Source organism: Schistocerca serialis, chromosome 1, assembly GCF_023864345.2.
Source record: "Schistocerca serialis cubense isolate TAMUIC-IGC-003099 chromosome 1, iqSchSeri2.2, whole genome shotgun sequence".
NCBI classification, from domain to species: Eukaryota; Metazoa; Arthropoda; class Insecta; order Orthoptera; family Acrididae; genus Schistocerca; species Schistocerca serialis.
The window spans coordinates 290,240,633-290,267,070 of record NC_064638.1 but is presented as its reverse complement, the minus strand read 5'-3'; the positions used below and the strand labels follow the sequence as shown (position 1 = coordinate 290,267,070).

General features: G+C 39.6%; 1 protein-coding gene across 1 annotated transcript in view; it reads right to left on the bottom strand.

The window, feature by feature from the left end:
- The window catches only part of LOC126467333 (zinc finger protein OZF-like), a 94,840-nt gene extending 84,405 nt beyond the window's left edge, over positions 1 to 10,435 (bottom strand). Inside the window, exons 1-3 of the mRNA XM_050096457.1 lie at positions 10,311 to 10,435; positions 4,892 to 4,980; positions 4,346 to 4,638 (exon numbers count right to left, since the gene is read on the bottom strand). Coding sequence (XP_049952414.1) covers positions 4,346 to 4,638; positions 4,892 to 4,980; positions 10,311 to 10,435 — 507 coding nt within the window. The remainder of the gene's footprint in view (positions 1 to 4,345; positions 4,639 to 4,891; positions 4,981 to 10,310) is intronic.
- Between the last annotated feature and the right edge of the window lie 16,003 nt (positions 10,436 to 26,438).

Genomic DNA, 26,438 nt, shown 5'->3' with positions numbered 1-26,438 from the left:
CCTGAAGGAAGTCATTCACTAGATTTTCACAATGAGGGTGCGAATCGTCGTCCATGAAGATGAATGCCTCACCAATACACTGCCAATATGGTTGTACTATTGTGTGGAGGATGGCATTCACATATCGTATAGCTGTTACGGCACCTTCCACAATCACTAGCAGTGTATGTCAGCCCCTCATAATGCCATCCCAAAAGAGCAGGGTACCTCCACTTTGCTGCAATCATTGGACAGTGTGTCTATGGCATTCAGCCTGACTGGGTTGTCTCCAAACATGTCTCCGACGATTGTCTGGTTGAAGGCATATGCGACACTCAGTGGTGAAGAGAACATGATGCCAGTCCTGATTGGTCCATTCAGCATGTTGTTGGGCCTTTCTGTACCACACTGCATGGTGTAGTGTTTGCAAAGATGGACCTCACCATGGACGTCAGGAGTGAAGTTGTGCATCATGCAGCCTACTGCACACAATTTCAATTGTAACACAATGTCCTGTGGCTGCACGGAAAGTGTTATGGCAATGTTGCTCTCAGGGTTCCTCCAAGCCATAATCTGTAGGTAGCAGTTATCCATTGCAGTAGTAGCCCTTGGGCGACCTGAGCAAGGCATGGCATCGACAGTTACTGTCTCTCTGTATCTCTTCCATGTCCAAACAACATTGCTTTGGTTCACTCTGAGATACCTGGACAATTCCCTTGTTGAGAGACCTTCTTGGCACAAAGTAACAATGCAGACATGATTGAACCCTGGTATTGACATCTAGGCATGGTTGAACTATAGACAAAATGAGTCATGTAATTCCTTCCTGGTGGAATAACTGGAACTGATTGGCTGTTGGAGCCCCACCATCTAATAGGTGCTGCTCATGCTTGGTTGTTTACATCTTTGAGTGGGTTTAGTGACATCTCTGAACAGTCAAAGGGACTGTGTCTGTGATACAATATCCACAGTCAACGTCTATCTTCAGGAGTTCTGGGAACCGAGGTGATGCAAAACTTTTTTTGATGTGTGTATTTTTTTATGCTGTAAGCTGTAACAAGACTTACGATCCTTTATTTTTTTCTAAGTCACCTGCAACTGGCATATCATAAATGGATATGCCTGAATATTTTTTGAAAGATTTCATGATACCTTCAGCTGCCATTTCAAGTATAATTGTACAATTTTGACCTTAGGCCATTTTTGAATATTTCATGGATGATCTTTTAGTTGTGAATTATGCCGTGTATGTCATTGCTCCTATGATTCCATGATATGCTCCTAAAATAAATCTGAGATGTTTTTCAGTATTTTAGGAGCACATTATTTTCAAGCAGTTGTTGCAAAGCTTGATAAGAGCTTCATCACAGCTGCAGACCCTATCACATTGAAAATTTTGCTTGAACATTGTTGAATGCCAGGATAAGGGCACAGAATTTATTTCCCAGTAACATGGTGTACCATCACATTATCATTTTGAACTTAAACTCTCCATAGGAACATGTTGACTTGGATTGGACATGGACTGGCCACCACGATCATCTGATTTAACTGCAATGTGCTCTGTGTAAGGGGTTACATTAAAGGCAGAGTATTTGTTCCTCTGCTTCTAGGAAACATCAACAAGCTGTGACATTTGATAACACAAGCAGTTGCCCCCAATCATCAGGATTTGTTTTATAGGATTTGGCAGGAAACTGATTACAGATGGGACATTTTTCAAGTTTCAAAAGGTAGACACCTTGAATATTTGTAAGTAAAACTTGAAAATATACTGCATTTGGTGTTGCATCAGACATTTATTTAAGTTATTTACTGATGGTGGTTCACTCAAAACACTATTTTTTTTTTTAAATGATCTCTCATAAATATGTCCTCATACACATGGAGATAAGTTTAAGTTTCTACAGCAACCACTCACCTATTGCTGATTGATTTCCAGCTCATAGAAATAAGTAACTCAACATAGAAATTACTAGCTTTCAAACTACCATCATAGTTCTACATTGAAAATGTGTGTAACTACAACTGACATTTAAATGTGCCCACCCATGATGATGTAGGCACTTACTGCTTATGAATGGTTATTGATATTGACAGGATGGGGAGAGGAAAGATGTGTATTAACTTGAAGGTATGCTAGATGGGGAGATAGGAACTTCTAAGTGGCAGCAGCAGAATGAAGATTGAAAAATGTGATGTACACAAAGTTGAAGATTTGCATAGAGGAGATGTGATGTAGAAAATGTAAGAGGAGGAAAACTTTTCTAGTTTACATCTTGGAATTTCTATTATTGTGAACTTGCACTTTTTTTACATGACAAACTGAAAGCTTTTGATCAAGGAAACCAGATAGATGTAGTGTTTCTTTATTTATGAAAAGCATTTGACTGAATACCATACCCATGCTTATTGTCAAAAATATGATCATATTGGGTATCAAGTGAAATTTGTGACTGGATTGAGAACTTTTTGGTAGGGAGGACACATCATCTTACTTTGTATGGAGAGTTATCAGCAGATGTAGAAGTCACATTGGGTTTTACCCAGGGAAGTGTGTTGGAGCCTTTGCTGTTCATGTTGTACATTAATGATCTTGCAGATAATATTAATAGTAAAAATCAAGCATTTTGCTGATGATGCATTTATCTATAATGAAGTACTATGTGAGAGAAGCTGCATAAATATTCCATCAGATTTTGATAAGATTTCAACATGGTGCAGAGATTGGCAACTACCTCTCAATGTTCAGAAACATAAAATTTTGCACTTCACAAAATTAAAAAATATACTATCCTATGACTGTAATATCAATGAGTCACTGTTTGAATTATCCAGCTCATACAAACACCTGGGAATAACACACTGTAAAGATATGAAATGGAAAGATCACATAGGTTAAGTTGTGGGTAAAGCAGGTGGTAGACTTCAGTTTATTGGTAGAAAACTGGGGAAATGCAATCAGTCTAAAAAGAGATTGTTTACAAATCACTTCTGCAACCTGCTCTAGAATATTGTTCAAGTGTGTGGGACCCATGCCAGATAGGACTAACAGGGTATACTGAATGCATAAAGAGAAGGATAGCATGAATGCTTACATATTTGTTTAATGTGTGGGAGAGTGTCACAGAGATATCGAAGGAACTGAACTGCCAGACTGTTGAAGTCAGAAGTGTAAACTACCCCAAGAAAGTCTGTTAACAAGGTTTCAGGAACCAGCATTAAATTATTACTCTAGGGTATACTACAACCCCCTACATTTCACTCACATAGGGATCATGAAGATAAGATTAGAATAATTACTACACACGCAGAAGGATTCAAACAATAATTTCTCCCTTGCTCCACATGTGAATGAAACAGGAAGAGACTATAAATGTAAGACTCCAAGACTTGTTTGATTGCTGTGTCAGAGAATGCTGGCCAACCCTGGCCTTGCGTCCTATGTGACACACAACCAGTTTTGGTTAAATGATTGCACCAATTAATAACAGTTTGTCTCTAAGGTGGTGGCTTGTAATATTTAGTCCTGAATGGATTTGGATGCAATTGTCAGTCCTAAGATTTTCATTTGACTCTTATTGCTTTTCAGCTATGGTAATGTTTATTAATGTGAAAAATACTGAGCTGCTCTGTGGTTTGGAGTCCACACTAAACAACAGATACCCCTATAACCGTTTGTGCAAACAGTTTGAATGTCAGAGGAAGGTAAGGACATACCATCAACAATAGGACCATGCCAAGTAAGGCACTGTGGCATTCAAACCAAGCTTCAGCTTGAGGACAAATTTATTTATGTTCCTTGTACTTTTGTGTATGTCAGAATCATTTATTCAGTATAAAAACATTTTATATTAATATGACATATTCAATAGTCAATATATGCAGCAATAAATAAAAATTACTTACAGCAGTAAAAATGTTTATTATTGAGTGGCCAGAAAAACTTAAAAAACGGTTTTGATTTATTAAGTGAGTTAATGTGATGGATGTACAAATTCTGAGTTAAAATGATCTAGTAATTTTTGTAGCAGTTCTAGCAAACTGAAAATTTTGCAGTAGTTTTATGGCATAGTAGTAGCACTATTTCCCATTGCACTATTATTTCTGACATTAATCCAAGTTGGATGAACAGTGTATCTTGCTCTTAGTGACTAGGACAGCCTGGAAATCTTTTAATAAAGCATGTAGCAGATGACAAATATTGCTTGGACATAAAAATAATCATTATCTATGGTTTTCTGGAATGACAGCTTTAAGTAAACTACATATTTTGTATGCATTTTATTGCTCTCACAATACACAACCTAAAATCTATAATAAAGAATTACTTTAAAAATGTCATAAGCAAAAACATGTAACAAACCCTTGGACAGCGGAAACTCTCTGAGCCACTGCTATTTAAGTTGGTTGTGGAAGGGGAAGAAACTGGTGTAGCCGTTAGGAGAGGCACCCCTCCAGCAAAATTTGAAACTGGAGCAGTGCTAGTAACAGAACTGGTAGCAACAGGACTCATTTCCCAATCTGAAGAGGAGCCAGGAGGTGCATGTGTCTTGCGGTGGTTCAGCAGGCCTGCCACTGATGGAAATGTTGCATGGCATGTTCTACATGTCACAGTGTTATCACCTGCATGTGTTTTATAGTGCTTTGTCAGACTCCCTGGGGAAAGGCAGAGAAAGGTTAATTAACTAATACATGACTTAAACTAAGGAAACATAGAAGTATTTAAGCAATGAGAACAAGAAATATAATTCAGTCATGTTCATGATATTTATTGTATAGCGATATACAACTTACTTACACACACAATCCTCAGCACACTAATGATAAATAAATAAGCTTTCAGACTAAGTCCTTCTTGAGCGTTAACAAACTAACAAATATAAACCATACAGCTATGTTGTTCTGGTACTGCAGTCTAATTGAGCAAGTTCAACTGCAATGTCAAGGCAAAGCAGCCATGCATAGCTCTGACCATTATTTGCATTCCCCAGCACTTTCCTGTAACATGTCAATAAACTGCCTGCATTTTTAATTGTAAACCAAAATATGCTCCCCACCAGTTCTGCTAGCAGATGATACTTCTATCTTAGTTCAAGATCGAGATTCAGAAAAAATTTCCAAACCTGTGATAAAATTATTTAATTCAATACATAAAAACTCTACTCACCAAGTGGTGGCAGAAAACACACACATAGAAGACTGTTGTGATTGAAAAGCTTTCAGAGCCAGTGGCTTCTTCCGGCAGAAGGGTTGAAGGGGATGGAAGAGGGATGAAGGAAAAGGACTGGAGAGGCCTAGGAAAATGGGTAGGTTTTGGGAAAGTCACCCAAAACTGCAGGTCAGGGGAGACTTACCATAGGGGATTAGAAGGAAAGACTGATAATTGGGGACTCCTTCAGACGAGATTTGAAAACCTGAGAGCATAAAGGTGGAAGACAGGGTAATATGCAAGACAGAGATTACCACTAAAACATCATACATGAGTTAAAAAGAGTGAGAAGCTAAGTGCATTGTATGTAACAGAAGTGGGAGGGGGCAATGAAAAATAGGTGGGGAGGACAACGAAAGATGTAGGAAATTAAAACAGATTGAAGCAAAGAGTAATTGTAGTGAAGAAAGCTGAGACAGAAGAAATTAACATAAATTAAGCCCAGGTGGGTGGCAAGAACTGAGGACATGTTGTTGTGCTAGTTCCCACCTGCATAGTTCTGAGAAACTGGTGTCTGGGGGAAGAAACCAGATGGCATGTGCGGTGAAACAGGTTCCGAGATCACAAATGTCATGTTGTGGAGCATGATCTGCAACAGGTTATTGTGAGTTGCCAGGATATACCCTCTGCCTATGCTCATTAATTCTAATTGATAATTTGGTGGTAGTTACGCTGATGTAGAAGGCTGAACAGTGTTTACATAATAGCTGGTATATGACGTTTGATACTATATGTTTTGCCAGTTACAGGACTATTATAGTTGGTGCTAGGAGGGTGCATAGGGAAAGTCTTGCAGAAGGGATGGTCACAGGTGTAGGAACCATAGGGTAGGGAGATGGGTGCAGAAGAAGCATAGGGTCTGACAAGGATTTTGCAGAGATAAATAATGGAAATGTCGTGTGGCTAGGACCTCCCGTCAGGTAGACTGTTCGCCTGGTGCAGGTCTTTCGATTTGATGCCACTTTGGCAACCTGCGTGTCAATGGGGATGAAATGATGATGATTAGGACAACACAACACCCAGCCCCTGAGTGGATAAAATCTCCGACCCAGCCGGGAATTGAACCCGAGCCCTCAGGATTGACAGTCTGTCACGCTGACCTCTCAGCTACCGGGGCGGACTTGCAGAGATTGGGAGGGTGATGAAAGCTGTTCTAGGTGTAGTGGGCAAAATTTCAGACAGAATGGATCTCATTTCATGGCATGAAATCATGGTCCTGTAGAAGTAGCTGATTAACACATTCCAGACCAGGATAATATTGAGTCACCAATGGTGTGCTCCAAAACTGTTTTGTGGAGGGGTCAGCAGTACCAGGGTTGGATGTGGTGGCCTGGAAAATCTGCTTTTTAACTAGGCTGGTGGGGTAATTACATGCACTGAAGGCTGATTTGCGAATGGTGGTGTATTGCTGTAAAGAGCCTGCATCTGAACAAATATGTTTGCCTTGGCTGCCAAGGCTGTATGGGAGAGAATCGTTTTACATGGAAAGGATGGCAACTGTCAAAATGTAAGTACTATTGTTTGTTGGTAGGTTTAATGGGGACAAAAGTGTGTAGCTGGCCCTCAGTGAGAATGAGATCAACATCAAGGAAAGTGACATGGAATTCGGAATAGTACCATGTGAAATTTAATTAGGAGAAGGTATTCAGAGATCCCAGGAATTTTAGCAGGTCAGCCTCACCATGAGTCCATTTGTCATATGTTATCAATGAATCCATATGTCATCAATGTATCTAAACCAAACTAGGTGCTGAAGACATGTGAATCCCAGGAAAGCCCCTTCCAAGTGACCCATGAAAAGGTTGGCATAGGATGAAGCCATCCTGGTTCCCATGATTGTAACTCTGATCTGTTTGTATGTCTGTCCCTCAAAGGTGAAGTAGTTGTAGGTAAGTATAAAGTTGATTAAGGTGAGTAGGAAGGATGTCATAGGTTTGGAATCAGGTGGACGCTGACTGAGGAAATGTTCAGCAGCAGACAGACCATGTATGTGGGGGATGTTCATATAGAGGGAGGTGGCATCAATGGTGACAAGCAAGGTGTGTGGTGGGAGTGGGAAGGGCACGGGTTTCAGACAATCTAGGAAATGGTTGGTATCTTTGATGTAGGAGGGGAGTTTTTGTACTATAGGTTACAGGTGTTGATCAACTAAGGCAGATATATGTTCAATGGGTGCTTTTAAGCCAGCAAATATAGGACGACCAGGATGATTGGGTTTGTGAATTTTAGGAAGAAGGTAAAAGGTGAGGGTGCGTGGTGTGGGTGGGTTGATAAGTTCTGTGAATTGAGGTGTTAGTTCTTGTGAGGGTCCTGAGGTTTTAAGGAGGGACTGCAGGTCAGTTTGAATCACAGGGTTGGGATCTTGACGGCGGACACTGTATGTAGAGGTGTCAGGCAGCTGGCGTAGACCTTCACTAACATACTCCTTTTGGTCAAGTACTACAGTGGTAGATCCTTTGTCTGCTGGGAGGGCAATGATGGAGTCATCAGCTTTTAGGGAATGTAGAGCCTGGACTTCTGCAGAGGACAGCTTAGGGTCATGTTGTAGGGATCTGAGGAAGGGTTGTGAGGCAATATTGGATGTGAGGAATTTTTGTAAGGCTTGTAAGGGATGATTCTGAGGTAGTGGATCAAGTTGGGATGATGGCCTGAACTGTTTAAGGCAGGGTTCAGTGTCTGTGATCAGTGCCTTGAGTACTGGTTTCAGAAAAATGGGTTGAATCTAAATATATCTAAGACTCACATGATGCAATTCAAAACCAAACAGTCAAAATGTGAGCAGATTAAGATTGTTCACACTAGCCAAGATATAGAAGAAACTGACACAGTCAAATTTTTAGGTTTAAATGTAGATAAAAATTTGAGCTGGCAGGCACACATTGAATACCTAGCAAACAAACTGAGCATCTTTGCATTTTCAGTACAAATATTATCAACTGCAACTGACATGGACACATGAAAAGTAGCTCCCCACCGACTGCCTCAGACTGTATGATCACAGACCCTAAATACATAGGAATGAAAATGTGTAATAAATTAAAAGTGAACAAGCTGGTGCAGATGCATTTAAGTCTATTTAAAACAAAGCTATACGGGGAACTCTCACTCAAATGTTATTATTCAGTGGATGAATTCATGCAGGACAAGCTGGGAGTTTGAGCTGGATACAATGCATTACATATTCCAGGAAATATCATTACAGTGTTATTATTTATTGTAGTTCTGTTATTTATTAGTGTAAAAATCATTGTAACTGTATTATTAATTTTTGAGATGTCTCCTGTATGCAAACCAAATGGATTGCAAATGTACATTATGAGATGAATAAAACGCATTTCAAACAATTCACAATAGCCAATACACATCTACTTTTATATTAGAAAATATGTTGAAAATGTATATCAAAGTTCTTTTAGTATCCTGCAGCTATTAATGAGTTTAATGGCAGTAAAGAAATGTTAAGAGTTATAAATTATTTGATATGAGGACTAATCAAAATGTAAATGAAATTTTTTGAAACCTAACATTCTGGTGGAAAAACAATATTGCAAGAACATAATTTAACTACATAATCTCCCACAAACTCAATGCACTTGTTCCTTCTACTGACAATATTCCTGAAAGAATCTTTGTGTCACCATACCCATCGATTCTTGCACTGCCTTCTTAGGCATGTAACCCAGTGAAAACTCAGATCCATGCAGGTACTCCTTCACAGAAACAAAAAGGCTAAAATCACTTGTAGCTAAGTCAGATCTGTACAGCTGGTGCTCTAGCAGGTGAAAACCAAAATTATGAATGCACTGAATTGTTTTTATAGCAGTATGAAGATAGACATAATCTTGAACCAAAACAATACCTTTTGATTTTTTAGGTTTCAGAACCTACTGTACCTCACTGTAGCTGTCATTGTTCAATGTTTGACATTTAGAAAAGTAATGAAGCAGCAGTGGACCTTTCATATCCCAAAACGCTGTCATAACCAACTTTATTGAAGAGGCTTTGCTTTTGAACCTTTTTACTGTAAGCAAAGATGGAAGTTTTCATACTTTGCCACTTACTTAGTGGCTCATAATGATGCACCCAGGTCTTATCAGTGTTTGCTATGCAACTGGAAAGACATTTTTTCCTCTTCAGAATGTGTTACAGGTGATTTTGAAATTTCCAAAGAAACATTCCTGTTTGTGTTTGTCTGGTCAGCTGATGTGGTACAAACTTAGTGATTGTTTAGAGATTCATGGGTGATTGCAAATGAGGAACCATGGATAATCTCCAACTCATGTATAATCATCAATTCTGGCACGATGATCATCATAAACCATTCACTCAGCTGTCTTGATATTCCTATCTACTTTTGAAGTCAATGTCCTACTCAGTTGCTATTCTTTGCAGGAAAATATATATTCACTTTTAAAGTGATTTTTCCACACTAGCTGTTTTATTCATTAATACAGCAAATTGACAATGCGGCACTCATATAAAATGCTGTGAAATTACTATGAGTAGAGCTATTCGTTGAACCAACACAGCTAACACACAAAAAACAACAGTGACATAAGGCACATTGTTTTGAATCAGTGCTATCAGCTTAAGGAGCAGGAAAATAATCACCTTTACTAATTGACTTGTCCCTGTATTAAAAATTATTACAGGAAAAGTATAAAAACTTTAGGCTGCCTTCACATGTTGGTAAGTGGAGAAAACTACAACAAAATAAGTTCTGAAATATCATTTGTGCAGCCTACAGTGCACTCTTCTCTCTCTCTCTCTCTCTCTCTCTCTCTCTCTCTCTTTTTTTTTTTTTTTACACCAGTCACTTGTTGTGTTCAAGTACTGAACATTTTCAGGTCACAATTTTTACAGAGCATCCATTATGATCTGAAGATGTTCAGTGCTTGAATAAAATCAGCAAAAAGTTCCTACCAAAACTGTATTGTTTACCTGGAGTACAGGAACTTGTCGCTCCTAGTTTGCACAAATTGATAATGTGTATCAGCAGAATGAGGTAAAAAAATGTAATGGGGCTGGGAGTTCAAACAAACCTTCTTGTTATAAGAGCCTTCTAAAACAGTAAAGGCAGATGTAAAACTGCCAGAATGGTTGTTTGAGAATAGCCTACCAAGTAAGAAAATCAGTGCAGAGAAAGGAAAGTATCATGCTATACTTGTGCTCCAAGAAGACTCTCCACAAGACAGCTGATGTGAGTAAATGAACTGATATTAGTTGTTGTTTGATTGATCCCATTTTAGCTAGCAGATGACAATATATATATATAATGCATTGATGTTTACTAAAGCAGAAGTGACATGCTGAGTTAACAATCACTGAAATGTTGTACTTCACTGAGATGGAAATAATACTGCACTATGACATTCATTGAAAATAGTGTTGTCTGCTAGCTAAAGTTGGCAGTGACCAGGGAGTATAGAATGCCACCAACTTATTTTAATGTCTGTCCATTCATCTACTACCATCTGTCAATTCAATTAGACTCACAACACTGAACAACAGGGATATAAGAAGACTGGAGATACAGATGAAATTTTTCAAAACATTGCTTTGCTTAATGCAATTTTTATCTCTCATATAGGAGTTTGTTTATTGCTTGAAATTAAAGAATTCTAACAGTAATAGGGGCTATAAACATATGGAGCAGTGAAAACTAAAAGAAGTTATGGTAGAATAAAGTGTGTGACTAAGCACTAACAAAAAGAAAGAAACAGGGGAAACATAGGAATGCTCTAGAAGCCAACGCAGAGGACTTCATAAAAGTTGAGCTTTTACAGTGGTCTGATTCAAGAATCACTGAACATCTACAAAAAATCTTTGCAGAAATTTAGAAAACAGGAAAGGTCCCAGAGGAATGGAAAGCGACTCCAATATAACCATCGCACAAGAAGGGTAACAAGAACATTATTGACAATTAGAGAGTTGTGCCCCTTTTAATAACTGCTTATAAAACATTCTCAACAGTATTACTGAACAGGGTATAATATACATGTGATTGTTAACTCAGTGAACATCAAGCTGGTTTTAAAAAAGGGAAGATCATGCTTGAAACAAGATTTTCAGGTTAAAGCCTGTAGTTTTTCAGACATTAATGAACTCCAAAGATAAAATTCTAACATCTTTTAACTGTTGATACAGAAACCATAGATAAAATCATCCATGAATTTTGCATTAAGTCTAATCCATGAAATCTTTGCAGACATAATCTCAAAAAAACTATGGTTCAAGTATGCAGACCTTTCAAAACAAATATAAAGGTTGGACGAGGCAATGTCTTATCTCCACTACTTTTCAAGTGTTTTCATGAAAAAATTGTAAAAATTTCGAATGAAAAAGTTAAAGGACACAAAAAATTACCACTCATGCTAAGAAGAAAGAATAAATGTGTTGAAATGCATTGATAGCATTTGCCGAAGATAATGACATATTTTCCAAAAGCCTGACAAATGCTGTAACAGAAGTTCATTTCCTAGAAGAGGCAGCCAACATTGCACGATTAAAAGTCTCTGCAGGGAAAATAAAAATTGATGAGGATTTTAAATAGCTCTAAACTTTAAGAAGAGATATTGGTGCAATAGAAAAGATAAAACTATTCATATATTTTGGGAAAACAATTCAAGGAAAGTGTTCTATAGAGGAAATGATGTACAAGAATACATGCAACAAAAAGATACTTATCTAAAAAGTGTAAAATAAAATGCTGCAGCACAGTAGTGAAACCAGGATGTCTATAAGCCATCAGGCGATTAATACTGAATTATACACATGAAACATTAGAAGTATTAGAAAGAAGAAATGTAAGCAAAACATTAGATCCTCTAAAGTCTTAAGGCTATTGGATATTATAAAATAACAATGAAATGTAGTAGCATGTTAGAAACAATGAAGAAAGGGATAACTGCTATCCTTTTAGATATACAGGGACTGGACAAAACTATGGAAACATTGTGAGAAATGCAAGCTTGAACATAAATGCAGATATTAGTCAAGTTTATAGGTTGCACTGTTGTATTTGAGCATGAACAGCACCTGAGGAATGTCCTCAATACATTGCAACTTTCAGTCATGGTCAGAAAACGATTTGTGTAGTTGTGAGTGTATTATATTAGACCTAAGTAACTTCAAATGTTGCCAGATTGTTGTTATTTGTATGATGGGTGCTTTCATGACCACAGTAGCCAAAGTTTTTCATGTTTCAAGAGACACCAGATACAAGATTTATACCACCTACAGGGAAAACAGAAAAACATCATCCACTAAGCCCCAATGAAGGTGAAAGTGCATGTTTATTGACTGCGACAGATGGTCATTGAAGAGGATTGTGATAAAAAATAGCAGGACAACAGCTGCAATAGTTTCTATAGAACATAATGTTGCACCTGCAAAACCTCATAAATAGCACTCCATCCTCAGGCCACAAGTGGCCCATCGGGACCATCTGACCACCATGTCATCCTCAGCTGAGGATGTGGATAGGAGGGGCATGTGGTCAGCACACAACTCTCCCACTGGTTATGATGATTTTCTTTGACCAGAACCGCTACTATTTGGTTGAATAGCTCCTCAATTGGCACCATGAGGCTGAGCGCACCCTGAAAAATGGCAACAGTGCACAGCGGCCTGGATTTCACCCATCCAAGTGCCGGCCATGCCCGACAACACTTAACTTCAGTGATCTGACAGGAACCGGTGTATCCACTGCGGCAAGGCTGTTGCCTGTGAAACCTCATAGCACCAAAATAACCTGAAGGGAGCTCCATAAGCAGGGAATTGCAAGATGAGTTGGAATTCAAAAGCCACACATCACCAATTCAAATGTCTGTAACAGGAAAACATAATGCCAAGCCCATAAAACCAACCCTATGGAGTACTGAAAGACAGTCGTTCAGTCATCTGAGTCTTGTTGTACACTGTTTTTAAATCTGCCTGAGTTTCCTTTCCAAAAGTGCAACAAGGTAGGGTTCAGTAACAATTAGGATATCTGTGTTGTAGTATTCTACTACCAAGGATTATGTGACAATTTTGGCTAATGAGGTCCATGCCACGGTACAATGTTTGTTCCGCAATGGGTTGGACCTGATCACCCAAAATGCTCACATAATTTTTGGTAGTAATGTGACCATACTGAGTAACCATGAGCCCATGAATACCATGATACAGCTGCCCAAATCACCACCAAACCCATGCCATGTTACACTCTTGGGACGGAAACTCACATGTTGGAAACAGTGTACAAAAAGACTCAGCTACTGAATGTCTTTCTTCCATTGGTCCAGAGTCCAGGTTTTATGGCTTTGGTACCACATTTTTCTGTTCTGGACATTTGCGTTATATGCCGTAGAAAGAGAAGTCTTCATTACAGTTGACAAGAATATTGTCTCTATTGAGGTCTAAATTGAGTGTAACAGTGAAGTTACATATAAAAGTTATATATAAAAGGTCTATGTGAACCCGAGTTAATTGGTGGATGTTTTTACTGACTATCTGATTCCATTGTGACAGTTACAGTCATTGAAATAAAGTCTATGATCAGTAGCACAAACAACCCAGATCATGCCATACCAGTTGAGAGTGACTTTTACCTAGAATGGGACATCTATGGATTTATTGCAGGGGGTACAGCCAGACAGTCTTTTGAAGAACTTTTGAATACATATTCCAAAAACTGTCTTAAGCAGCTAGTTTAGCAACTCACATTCAATGGAAATATCTTAGACCTTGTAATACAAACAGACTGGACTCTAACGCAGTGTCAATATAGAGATGGGGATTAGTGAACATGTTATCAAAGTGACAGTGGTTGCAAAAGTAAATAAATCATTCAAGAAGTTCAGGAGTTTGTTTCTGCCAGAAACAGCAGATGAGAAGTCGTTAGCACATCACTTAGATAATTAATTGACATCATTTAGTTCTGGTATGATGGACATAGAGGAATGATGGCCAAAGTTTAAACAGACTGCAAATCATGCTCTTGAGAAGTATGTGCCTTGTAATCGGTTAAGAATGTAAAATTTAAATATGAAATTTGCAAAATGCTGAAGAAGCAGAGATTGTTACACTATTGATTCAAGAGGGAATGTGTCTGTGAAAAGATCTATGGGCAAAGCATACAACAACTACCACCATCATTTCTTAGCAAAAGGTCTGGCTGAGAACCTGAGAAAATTCCAGTCCTGTGTAAAATTGCTAAGCAAGTCTGAGGCTTTCATCCAGTCACTTGTTAACCAGTCTGGTATGGCAGCAGAAGATGGAAAACAAAACCCAAAGTTTTAAATTTAGCATTTAAGAAATTATTCATGTAGGAGAATCATACAAACACACCATCATTTGGCCATTGCACAGAGTCCTGTATGGACAACATACAAATAAGCATCGCTGGCATAGAGAAACAAGTGAGAGACTTGAAAAAAAAAGTAACCAGGTCCAAATGAAATCGCAGTTTGGTTTTACAAAGGGTATTCTATGGGACTGGCCCCTTACTTAGGTTGCATTTATCACAAATTGCTCACCCAGTGCAAAGTCCCAAGAAATCGAAAAAAAGAACAAATGGCACCTGTGTGTAAGAAGAGAAAAAGAACCGATCTGTAAAATTATAAACCAATAGCCTTAACATCAGAGTGCTGTGGAATTCTTGAACATATCCTGAGTATAGATATTATAAATTTCCTGGAGATTGAAAAGCCTATATCCACTAATAAGCATGGTTTTAGAAAGCATCACTCATGTGAAACTCAGCTTACCCTTTTCTCACATGATGCACTGCAAACTATGGATGAAGGGCAATAGGCAGATTTCATATTTAGATTTCTGAAAAGCAATTGACATGGTGCCCCACTGCAGACTGTGAATGAAGGTATGAGCATATGGAATAGGTTCCCAGATATTTAAGTGACTCACAAGTCTTCTTAAGTAATAGAACGTCTTAAGTAACATAATTCAAAGGTGAGTGTACATCAGAGACAAAGGTATTGTGAGGTGAGCTCCAAAAAAATGTTATAGCACTGATATTATTTTCTACATACATAAATGATCTGTGAGACCATGTGGGAAGCTATATGCAATTATTTGTTGATGAACCTGGGGTATATGGGAAGCTGTCAATGTTGAGTGACTCTAGGAGGATTCAAGGTTACTTAGACAAAATTTCTAGCTGGTGTGATGAATGGGAGCTTGCTCTGAATGTAGAAAAATGTAAGTTAATGTGGATTAGTAGGAAAAACAGACCCATAATGTTCAGATACAGTATTAGTAGTGACCTGCTTGACACAATCACATTGTTTAAATATCTGGGCATAATGTTGCAAAGTGATATGAAATGGAACAAGCATGTGAAATTGTGGTAGGAAGGACAAGTGGTCAACTTCAGTTTATAGGGAGAATTTTGGGAAAATGTGGTTCATCTATAAAGGAGACCACATATAGGATGCTAGTGTGATATATTCTTGAGTACTGTTCATGTGTTTCAGATCCACACCAGGTCACATTAAAGGAAGATTGAGGCAATTCAGAAGCGGGCTGCTAGATTTGTTACCAATCGGTTTGAGATGCTTTGAGAATTCAAAAGGGAATCCCTACAGGGAAGACAATGTTCTTTTCATGTAACAGTGTAGTGAAATTTTAGAGAACCAGCATTTGAAGCTGACTGCACAGCAATGCTACCACCACCAACGTACATTTCACATAAGAACAAGGACGAAAAGATACAAGTAATTACGACTCATATGAAGGCATATAGATAGTCACTTTTCTCTTGCTCTATTTGCGAGTGGAACAGGAGAGGAAATGGATAATAGCAGTAAAGGGTACCTTTGCCACACATTGTATGGTGACTTCCATAGTATATATATAGATGTAGACGCAAATGCTGTCTTATAAGATGACAGGGCCACTGTTCACACAACTTGCATCATCCAGGACTGGTTTTGTGAGCACAATAATGAATTTTTTGATCTCTGCTGGCTACTACAGTCACCAGATCTCAATATTACTGAGCCTTTGTAGTCCACTTTGGAGAGAAGGGTGAATGATCACTATCCACCTCAATCATTGTTATCTGAACTTGCTACTGTTTTGCAGGAAGAATGGTATAAGTTTCCTTGAAAACCATACTGGACCTGTATTTATCCAATCTGAGATGACTGGAATCTGTTTTGAGTGCCAACAGTTTTCCCACTCTGTGTGAGGCATGACATGATAATGCACTGTGTTTTTTGTTCTAATTCTCAGTACAGTAAGAAACAGGGTTATGAGAATATTCAGTCATGGTGAGACAATATAATATAGATGGTTTAATGCAGATACAAAAAATGCCAGCTGGATCCAGTTAATGACAATATAAAAGGTATCTGCCTGCCAGGGGCCACTGGCTTCCTGCTGCCAGTGATTGAGGCACTGTCCATGGTCAGCAGCCTCTGCTGTAAGGGCCATAGTAACTAAACTTCATGCTACCCAAATGTCATGCACACTGCACCAGTGGTGGTGGAGGTATAGTAATGTGTGGGTTAATACACTCCTCCTTCTTTAAGGTGAAGAGTGCACTTGTGATGGCTCCTCCATGGTGCTCTGATAGTTGATGCATCCATGGTGTTGGAAACAATTGTCCTGGGCATGAACAGATCCCATTCCAAAAAAACTAGTGTGTAGGGGTGGAATTGGCATGAGTGCAAACACATGCTATTTTCTCCCCATCATAGAGAGCATGTGGATGTCTCAGGCATCCCATAGGCAAGGGTCAAATTGACATCAGGCATGGCACAAGGGACTGTGATTGCTGTGTACAGATGCAAGCTGAGTTGGCGACCCTTCATTCACAGCTCCAGGCTGTGTTGGCTTCGTCTCACAGCTTGAGGCTGCTGCTAAGGGGTATCACTGTGGGGAGTTTGACATGGAGATGCAAGAGACATCGAGCATGTCCCATGGGCCCTCTGATCAGTCCAGTGCTGTGGCCACCCCAGGTACTGCCTGCACTGAGGTTGACCCCTCACCTGTGGTCTGTTGGGATATCATTACAAAGTCTGACTGGCAGTGAAAAACATTCATAGGGGCCAATCATAGGGCCTCTCCGGTTCATTTGATGAACATGTTTCCAGCATTATCTGTAGCTGACGATGTCTCTAAGCCAGATGCAATCATCCGCCCTGTTCCAGAGAAAGCTTCTTGGTCCACAAGGTCTGGGCATTCACAGAGGGTGGGTTTGCTGGTAGTTGGGAGCTCCAATGTTAGGCACACAATGGGGACCTTTAGGAACATGGCTGCAAAGGAGGGGAAGAAAGCCAGGGTGCACTCTGTGTGCATACCTGAGGGAGTCATTCCAGATGTGTAAAGGGTACTTCCAGAGTCCATGAAGAGTACAGGTTGCAGCCAACTGCAGGTGGCGGCTCATGTTAGTACAAATGACATGTGTTGCTTTAGATTGGAGGAGATTCTCTCTGGTTTCCGGCAGCTAGCAAAAATGGTAAAGACTACCAGTCTTGCTTGCGAGGTTAAGGTGAAGCTCACCATGTGCAGCATCGTCAATAGAACTGACTGTGGTCCTTTGGTATAGAGCTGAGTGGAGAGTCCGAATCAGAGGCTCAGATGGTTCTGTGACTGTGTAGGCTGCAGATACCTTCACTTGTGCCATCGGGTGGCGGGTTTTCGGGTTCTGTTTAATAGCTCAAGAGTCCAATACACACAGGAAGTGGCTACATGGGTAGTGGGGGCTGTGTGGAAGGGACTGGGCAGTCTTTTATGTTAGAGGGTCTCAGGGAACCACAGTAAAAGGCATCTGTCTGAAATGGGGCAGGTAAAACACAGTAAGGTAGTTGTAGAAATGATCAGTATTGTAGTTGTAAATTGTCATAGCTGTGTTGGGAAAGAAGCAGAGCTCCAAGCCCTAATAGAAAGCACTGAAGCTCAAATAGTTATATGTACAGAAAGCTGGCTAACATGGAAAATAAGTTCAGTTGAAATTTTTTCAAATGATCAAACAGTGTTCAGTAAGGATAGATTAAATACTGTTGGTGGTGGAGTGTTTATTGCTGTCAGAAGCAGTTCGCCTTGTAGTGAAATTGAAGTAGATAGGTCCTGCGAAATAGTATTGGTAGAGGTTATACTTGATAGTCAGACTAAACTACTTCAAAGAAAACTTGAGTCTCATTTCAAATAGGTACCCCACTCACACAATTATAGTCACTGATGACTTCAATCTACCCTTGACATGCTGGAAAAAATATACGTTTAAAGCCAGCAGCAGGCATAAAACGTCATCTGAAATTGGACTGACTGCTTTCTCAGAAAATTATTTTGAACAATTATTTCATGAGTCCACTCAGAGTGTAAATGGTTGCGAAAGCATACTTGACCTCTTAGCAACAAATAATCCAGGACAAAATACAGGGATTAGTGACCACAAGGCAGTTCCTGCTAGGCTGAATACCATAACAACTACAACCATAAAAAAGAAACACAAAGTATATCTACTTAAAAAAGCTGATAAACATGCTCTTAATGTCTCTTTAAGAGACAGTCTTCCCTCCTTCTGACCTGATCTTGTAAGGGTAGAAACGTTTTGGAATGATTTCAAAGAGATAGTATCAACAGCAGTTGAGAGATATATACCACATAAATTAATAAGTGATTGTACTGATCCCCCATGACACACAAAATGGGTCAGATTGTTGTTGCAGAAGCAGTAAAAATCATGCCAAATTTAAAAGGTTGTGAAATCCCAAGACTGGCAAAGTTTTGCAGAAGTTTAAAATATAGTGCGTACTTCAATGCCAGATGCTTTTATAAATTTACAAAATGAAACTCTGTCTCAAAACCTGGCAGAAAACGCAAAGAAACTCTGGTCATACATAAAGCACACCAGTGGCAAGACGCAATCAATACCTTCACTGTGCGATAACAACCGTGAAGTCACTGATGACAGTGCCACTAAAATAGAGTTATTAAACATGGCTTTCCAAAACTCCTTCACCAAAGAAAGTGAAGTAAATAAAACTGAATTTCAATAGAGAACAACTGCCAAGATGAGAAACATAGAAGTAGATATCCTCCGTGGAGCAAAGCAGCTTAAATCACTTAATAAAGGGAAGGCCTCTGGTCCAGATCGTATACCAGTCAGGTTCCTCCCAGAACATATTCAGAAAATATTGTTCTTTCGAAACACAACTAGCTCTTTACATGCATGAAGTAATGAGAGCTATGGACAGGGAATGTCAAATTGATTCTATATATTTAGATTTCCAGAAGGACTTCAACACCGTTCCCCACAAGTGTCTTCTAACCAAACTGTATGCCTATGGATTATCGCCTCATTTGTGCAACTGGATTCATGATTTCCTGTCAGAAATTCCACATGGAGTAAAACAGAAGTAAATCCGGCGTTTCCCAAGAAAGTGTTATACGCCCTCTATTGTTCATGATCTATAATAATGACATAGGAGACAATCTGAGTAGCTGTCGTAGATTGTTTGCAGATGGTGCTCTCATTTACCATCTTTCAAAGTCATCAGATGACCAAAACGAATTGCAAAATGATTTAGATATTTGTATGGTGCGAAAAAGTGGCAGTTGACCCTCTATAAAGAAAGGTGTTAAGTCATGCACATGAGAACTAAAAGAAAATTTGGATTACACCAGAAGTTGCACAAAGCTGAAGGCTGTAAATTCAACTAAATACTTAGGGATTACAATTACAAATAATCTAAATTGGAGCCACTGCATAGGTAATGTTGTGGGTAGAGCAAACCAAAGACTGCAATTCATTGGTAGAACTCTTATAAGGTGCAATAGGTCCACTGAAAAGACTGCTTACACCACACTTGCCCGCCCTTATTCTGGAGTATTGATGTGCAGTGTGGGATCTGCATCAGGTGGGACTGACGAATGACATCAAAAAAGTACAAAGAAAGGCAGCTCATTTTGTATTATCGTGAAATAGGGGAGATAGTGTGACAGACATGATACATGAATTGGAGTGGAAATCATTAAAACAAAGCCGTTTTTTGCTGCAGTGAGATCTTCTGGTGAAATTTCAATCACCGGTTTTCTCCTCCAATTATGAAAACGTTCTGTTGGCACCCACCTACATAGAGAGAAATGATCATCACGATAAAATAAGAGAAATCAGGGCTCGCAGAGAAAAATTTAAGTGCTCATTTTTCCCACGCGCTGTTCAAGAGTGGAATGATAGAGAGACAGCTTGAAGGTGGTTATTGAACCCTCTGCTAGGCGCTTTATTGTGAATAGCATCCCACGTGCCGTTTGAGAGTGGAATGGTAGAGAGACAGCTTGAAGGTGGTTATTGAACCCTCTGCTAGGCACTTTATTGTGAATAGCAGAGTAATCATGTAGATGTAGATGTAGATGATGTAGGGAGCCGAGGTATCTGGATGCAATGTAGGTGGCACTGGCTAGCGTGTGGCAGGTGCTGACAGCGGAATAGGCAGTGCCAGTGTCAGTGGAGGAAGAGCCCGCATCAGGAATAGGGGGTATCTGTATATGCACCGATGAAGCCCCAGCGTTTGCGCCCCTCCCCTTCTCCCATCCACCATAAGAACAGGCACTGAGGGGCATTGAGAAGTTGAGCTGCGTCACTCGCGTGTGACTGGGTCACCAGCATAGCAGCTGGAGACCATGTTGGGAGGGTGGGTGGGCATGGCCTGTATGGCATTATGCCAGCAGTGAATTTTCAATGCCAGTGGAAGAGGCACCAGTAGAAGAGTTGTTGGCATGGTGAGCCACTGGGAGACATCCGTGCCTACCCGAGGTTGCAGCTGCTTGGAGGGGGCATGCCGTAAGGTGGTCGGCAATGTGTACCATGAACACAGGGCACCTTCACTGACTGTGGATGGTGCCTAGAATCCAAGAAGGGTGTTGTAAAAAACCTCAGGACCAGACCACAGGTTCAGGCACAAATCACAAAGCTGTCGGTATTGCTGTAGGACACTTGTGTGAGAGCAGGAGATGGAGCAGTGTTCACAGCTGCTGCTGTGCAAGAGTTTGGCCAGGCTCTTGGCCTTGACTAGATTTGTTCTGTAAGAACTGAGAAAGAATGTGAGGGTCTCATCCACCATAAATTCTGTTACATATTAGCACATCTGCATTTTGAAAGTCCATAGGAGTCATTCTGCCTTGCCATTGGATTTCATAAGAAATGGAGGTGCTGTGACGTGGTGGATGCCAATGTGTGAGCAAAAATCCTTAAATGATTGAGCCAAAAATTGAAGACTATTGTCCAAAACTACTGTGCAAGGTAGCCTTTGATAGAAAAAATGGCAAACAGTGCCCAACTGTCAATTAGGTTTTGGTGGATGGAGAAGGAAACTTAGAAAAGGCATCAACAACCAACAACCAAAAAAATATGTGAAAAGGTCCAGAAAAGTCTATTTGGATTCTTTATGAAGGTAGGGTGAGCACTCTCCAAAGAGAAAAAATAGTGTGCAGTGCCACCCTTTGAGTGAAGGACTGGTGGCAGCCTGTGACTTGGCATTCCACGTCACAATCTATATCAGATCACAACATATGCTGACATGCCAATTGTGTAATGTGGGCAGCTTTCCAATGTTCTAGATTGAGAATCTCCCTATGCAGTGTTGCTACAAGAAAGTGACACCATCTAACAAGGAAAGAAAAGACAGAAGTCATAGAAGTTCTGTAGTGGGCCAGATGCCTAGCATGGCAGACAGTCAGGCGAATTTCATATTGGGAAACGATCAACAGTCTGTCTTGCTTTGTGTCCAGTTGAAAACAAAACAGTGTTTCTTAATCAAACAACATACTGGGCCCCCTGGGGAGGGGGGCATTTGAGATAATGTGCCTATATTTTCATGCTGCAATGTATAATGTAAATGGATCTCATAATTATATTATGACAAAAATAAGGCCCAGTATTGAAGGGAATGAGCAGCTTTGTCCTGAAAGCAGCTGAAGAGTGAAACATGAGAACTAGAGGCTTATGATCTGTTATTAATTTGAATTTTGTACCACAGAAGAAGACATGAAATGTGTTTATGCCATAAATGATCACAAGAGCTTCCTCTTGTACTTGTAAATAGAGCTGCTGAAGTGTGGTGAGCATTTTGGAAACAAATTCGATAGGCTGCTCAGAGTCATCTGTATGATGATGAGCCAGAATCCTCCCATCCCATACTGGGAAGCATCTGTGGCAAAGACTAAACTTTTAGCAGGCTGCAAGGCAAAGTGCAGAGCATAATTTGTTTTTGAGTTTCACAAATGCATGCTCACAGGCTGACAGCCACTTGAAAGGAACATTTGTATGAACCAACCTGTGAAGAGAGTGAGCCAAAGTGGCCACACCTGGAAGAAACCAGTGATGAAGTATGCTATTTTAATAAAGAATGTCTGCAGTTCCCTCAAATTGGTTGGATGAGGCAAAGCTAAGGTAGTGTTGGCATGCTTTTCCAGGTGTCAAACACCCTGGTGGGAAAGTTCATAATTGCAATACGCAACAGATGGTTGAAAAAATTGTGACTTACTACGATTACCCTTAAGGCATGTGGCGTGCAAACCAGTAAAGAGAGAATGGAAGTTACTTGAATATTCTTCTGTCATAGTGCCAGTTACAACAATATCATCAAGATAGTTGATGTGGCCATGAAAACCTACCATAAATCTCTCCAAAAAGCATTGAAATGTAACCAGGGTACTAGCTACCCCAAACATTAACATTGATATTGATGAAGACCAAATGGCATGTTAACAGCAAACAATCTTTTTTTTTTGTTTTTTATTATGGTATGTGATGTTCCTGGAAAGAACTTGACCCAGCCAAAGCTTTAAGTGTGGTATGTGCTGTGAAATAGTTTGCACACCATAAAACCTCAGAAAACAAATCTGAAAATTCAGGGATCAATTACTCTAGGTCTTGATAAGGAACCTGATCCAACACAAGATGTACAGAGTCAGTAACAGAAAATTCAAAAGAAACATAAGCGTTCAAGCCAAACATATTCTCAGTATGAGGATTGTTGCCAACCAAATACATGACAGGACAGAGAACAGATTTATAAGCTTTGGCCACAGTAAATTGACTGAGAAAAGCAATATTTTGCTTATGAGATGATGATTGATGGGAGCCGAAACTGAGGAGTCCAACCATGCATACGTTTTTAGAGTTGAGGAACACAACAGCTACTCCTGTATCCACTTGCAGTGACAATGGTTTATACAACACAGACACTTCAATAAGAAATTATTCTTACTTGCAAAAAATGATGAAACAGAATGAATGTCCACATCCATTTGTTTAGAGGAAGGCTGAAAATAACAAACAGATCCAATGTGACCTTTCTTGTGACATGTGTAACATGATGCCCACCACCTGGGACATGCAGCTCTCTCATGTTGGACATAACAAGAGGGACATGACAGAAGTGTCATGCGACATTCTTGTGGTTGTTGCTGCTGATGTTGCTTTCTGTTGCAGCAGATTTTCTGGTCTGTGCAGTGTCGACTTCCTCTTCACTTGGTGACACAGTTGCTATGTGTTACTGTGACTGTCAATGGCGACAACATTCCTCCACACCTGTTTTTGATTTGGTGGCTCACTGCGCGGGACACCTCAAAAGACCAAGCAATATCTGAAACTTCTTCCAAGGATGGATCTTCATACTGAAGGGTCCTCTGTTGAACTCCCTTATTGAATGTGAGGTGAATGATCACGTTGTGAGCCATGGAGTCAGCATAGGATTCTCTTTTGAGGTTTTAGAAATAAAGCAACACTTAAGGCTTAAACCCTGCAGCTCTGCCACCCAACTCTCAGAAGACTGATGCAAGGGCAATAACATGGGTGCACTTCTGATGATGAGAGAACACAAAACTACACACTTCATCAAAGGTGAGTGAGGCTGGTTCCTGCAATGGGTCAACTGACACAACAACTGCTACACACAAGGAGGAATCCATGACAAAAACAGAGCCTTACGAACGTCTTGGCTAAATGCAAAAACCATAATGCAACAAAGTGCTAGTGGAGCCAATTTACACAACCATCCCAATCTTCAGCAGAGTCATTGTACAGCTGAAACAGCAGTGGATGCATCTGAGACGGTAGAGCATGAACAGTCAACTTAGCCACAAGTTTTCCGAGGTGGCAATAGTAAGTTGCTGATGGTGGAGAAGTGATTGAGTACCATCTCCATGGAAAACTTACATGAAAAAACAGTCACAGAAATTGAGAACACGAAAGTTCTTCTCATCACCACTTGTGTTCTAACTCCGAACAAAACAGAAACACCATTATCAGAAACCAACACCTATTTATTCAGTCACTACGTGACACCATAATGTAGAGAGTTCAATACAGATACAAAAGAGGCCAGCCAGAGCCAGCACATGACAATATAAAGGGTATTTGCACACCAGGGGCTGCTGGCTTTCTGCTGCTAGCAGTTGAGGTGCCGTCCATGATCAGTGGTCTCTGTTGGAGGTGCCTGGACCTGTTGAATGGTACGCTACTCAAATGTGACATATGCCATGGCAGTGGTGGTGGAAGAGTACTGATGTGCAGCTTATGGCATTTTTGATGTTTCCATAGTTTTGTCCACCTCCTGTATTTACAACAATGAAGGAAAAGGCACATTGCTACTTATTATAAAGAAGGCATGCCAAGCTACAGACAGGCAAAATTAAGAGACAATGTTCACTTTGTGCAACTTGATGTCTCTTCCCTATGGTAAGTAGCAATCTGTCTTTTCCTGCATTGTTGATATTCCTGTATTTACAGAGTGAAAGACAATATGCTAACCAAATGGATCTTCAAGTACCTTGAGAAAATATCAGCAGCCACCTGGGTATGAGAGGTCCAGAAAGACTTGGAGAGAATGAACATAAGAGATGAAAATGTAATGGAAAGAGAAATGTGTTTGGGAAAAAAATTTAGAAATGGGAGGTTTCCAAGGAAACAAAACAAAAAGAAAACAGGAACAATACAGTCTGAAGAAAAGTAAAGGAAATGCTATGAACCAATGAAGGTGTAATGGAAGAAAAGCAAGTAACAACAAAAGATGAAGAACTGAAATTGGAATATAATCTCTAGAAGACCCTTATACTTAAAAGAGACAGGCCACAAAATAAAAATACAGATAATAACAATAATTATGATAGTAGTACTAAATAAAACTTTATTAAAGTGAAAAAAGAGGGTGAAGTTCAGAAGAAAATAAGGATGGAATTTTATAAGAAAAACAAACTTTGAAAACAGAGAAGAACAGTTACAAAGTGGATAATTTATAATCATAACAATTATAAAAACTGATGATTTAAATAAAGAAATATATGTGTCTTTCAAAGAGAAAAAAAAAGAAATATGAAAGAGAAGTGAAATAAAAAGTACGTAAACCATAATAATAATGATGACAAGATAGTAAAAAGAAGAGAGATGAAATGGAAATGATTCAAGTGCTACAATGCTATACAGAAATGAAAATGGTTGACAGCCATACTCACCGAGTGAGGTTGTGCAGTGATTAGCACACTGGACTTGAATTCAGGAGGATGACAGTTCAAACCCACATCAGGCCACTGTGATTTAGGTTTTCCATGATTTCCCTAAATTGCTTCAGGCAAATGCTGGGATGGTTCCTTTGAAAAGGCATGGCCAACTTCCTGGAAGGGCACGGCCGACTTCCTTACCCACTCTTCCCTAATCTGATGGGACTGATAACCTTGCTGTTGGGTCCCCTATCCCAAATAAACCAGCCAACCAACAGCCATACTGATGGATAAGCAGAATAAACAGTTCCAACCCTCATATTTCCATCCAGAGATGAATGTTTTTCAGAATTTCTGTCATGCACTCTCACAAGTCAACATGCCAATGAGCATTGCACTGCCCTTCTTCACCCCATTAGTCCATTTCAACATGACTCTTACATACCTAAGGAGTATTCCATCATAGTCTATACTAGTAAACTGTTCCATAACAGTAAGCTGATTCTCCGTATCCCACCAATAAATGGAAGTATTTTATCTGCTTTACCTACAACTGCCCCTACATCAGGATGCTATTAGTAGTCTTAAGTACTTGCATGATATGAGTAGTTCCAATGTACAGTTAATAAGTTTATTAACTGCACATTCAAAGGCTACAACATTTTCAAGTTTTGTAAACCTGTTATCCCTTTTGTAAATCTTATTGGAAACCGCTCTCTTCCCAAGAAATCATTGAAAACTACTATTTTCATGAGGCAATCAAGGAAGATGAAACTGCTACTTTGTGATAACGTGTTAA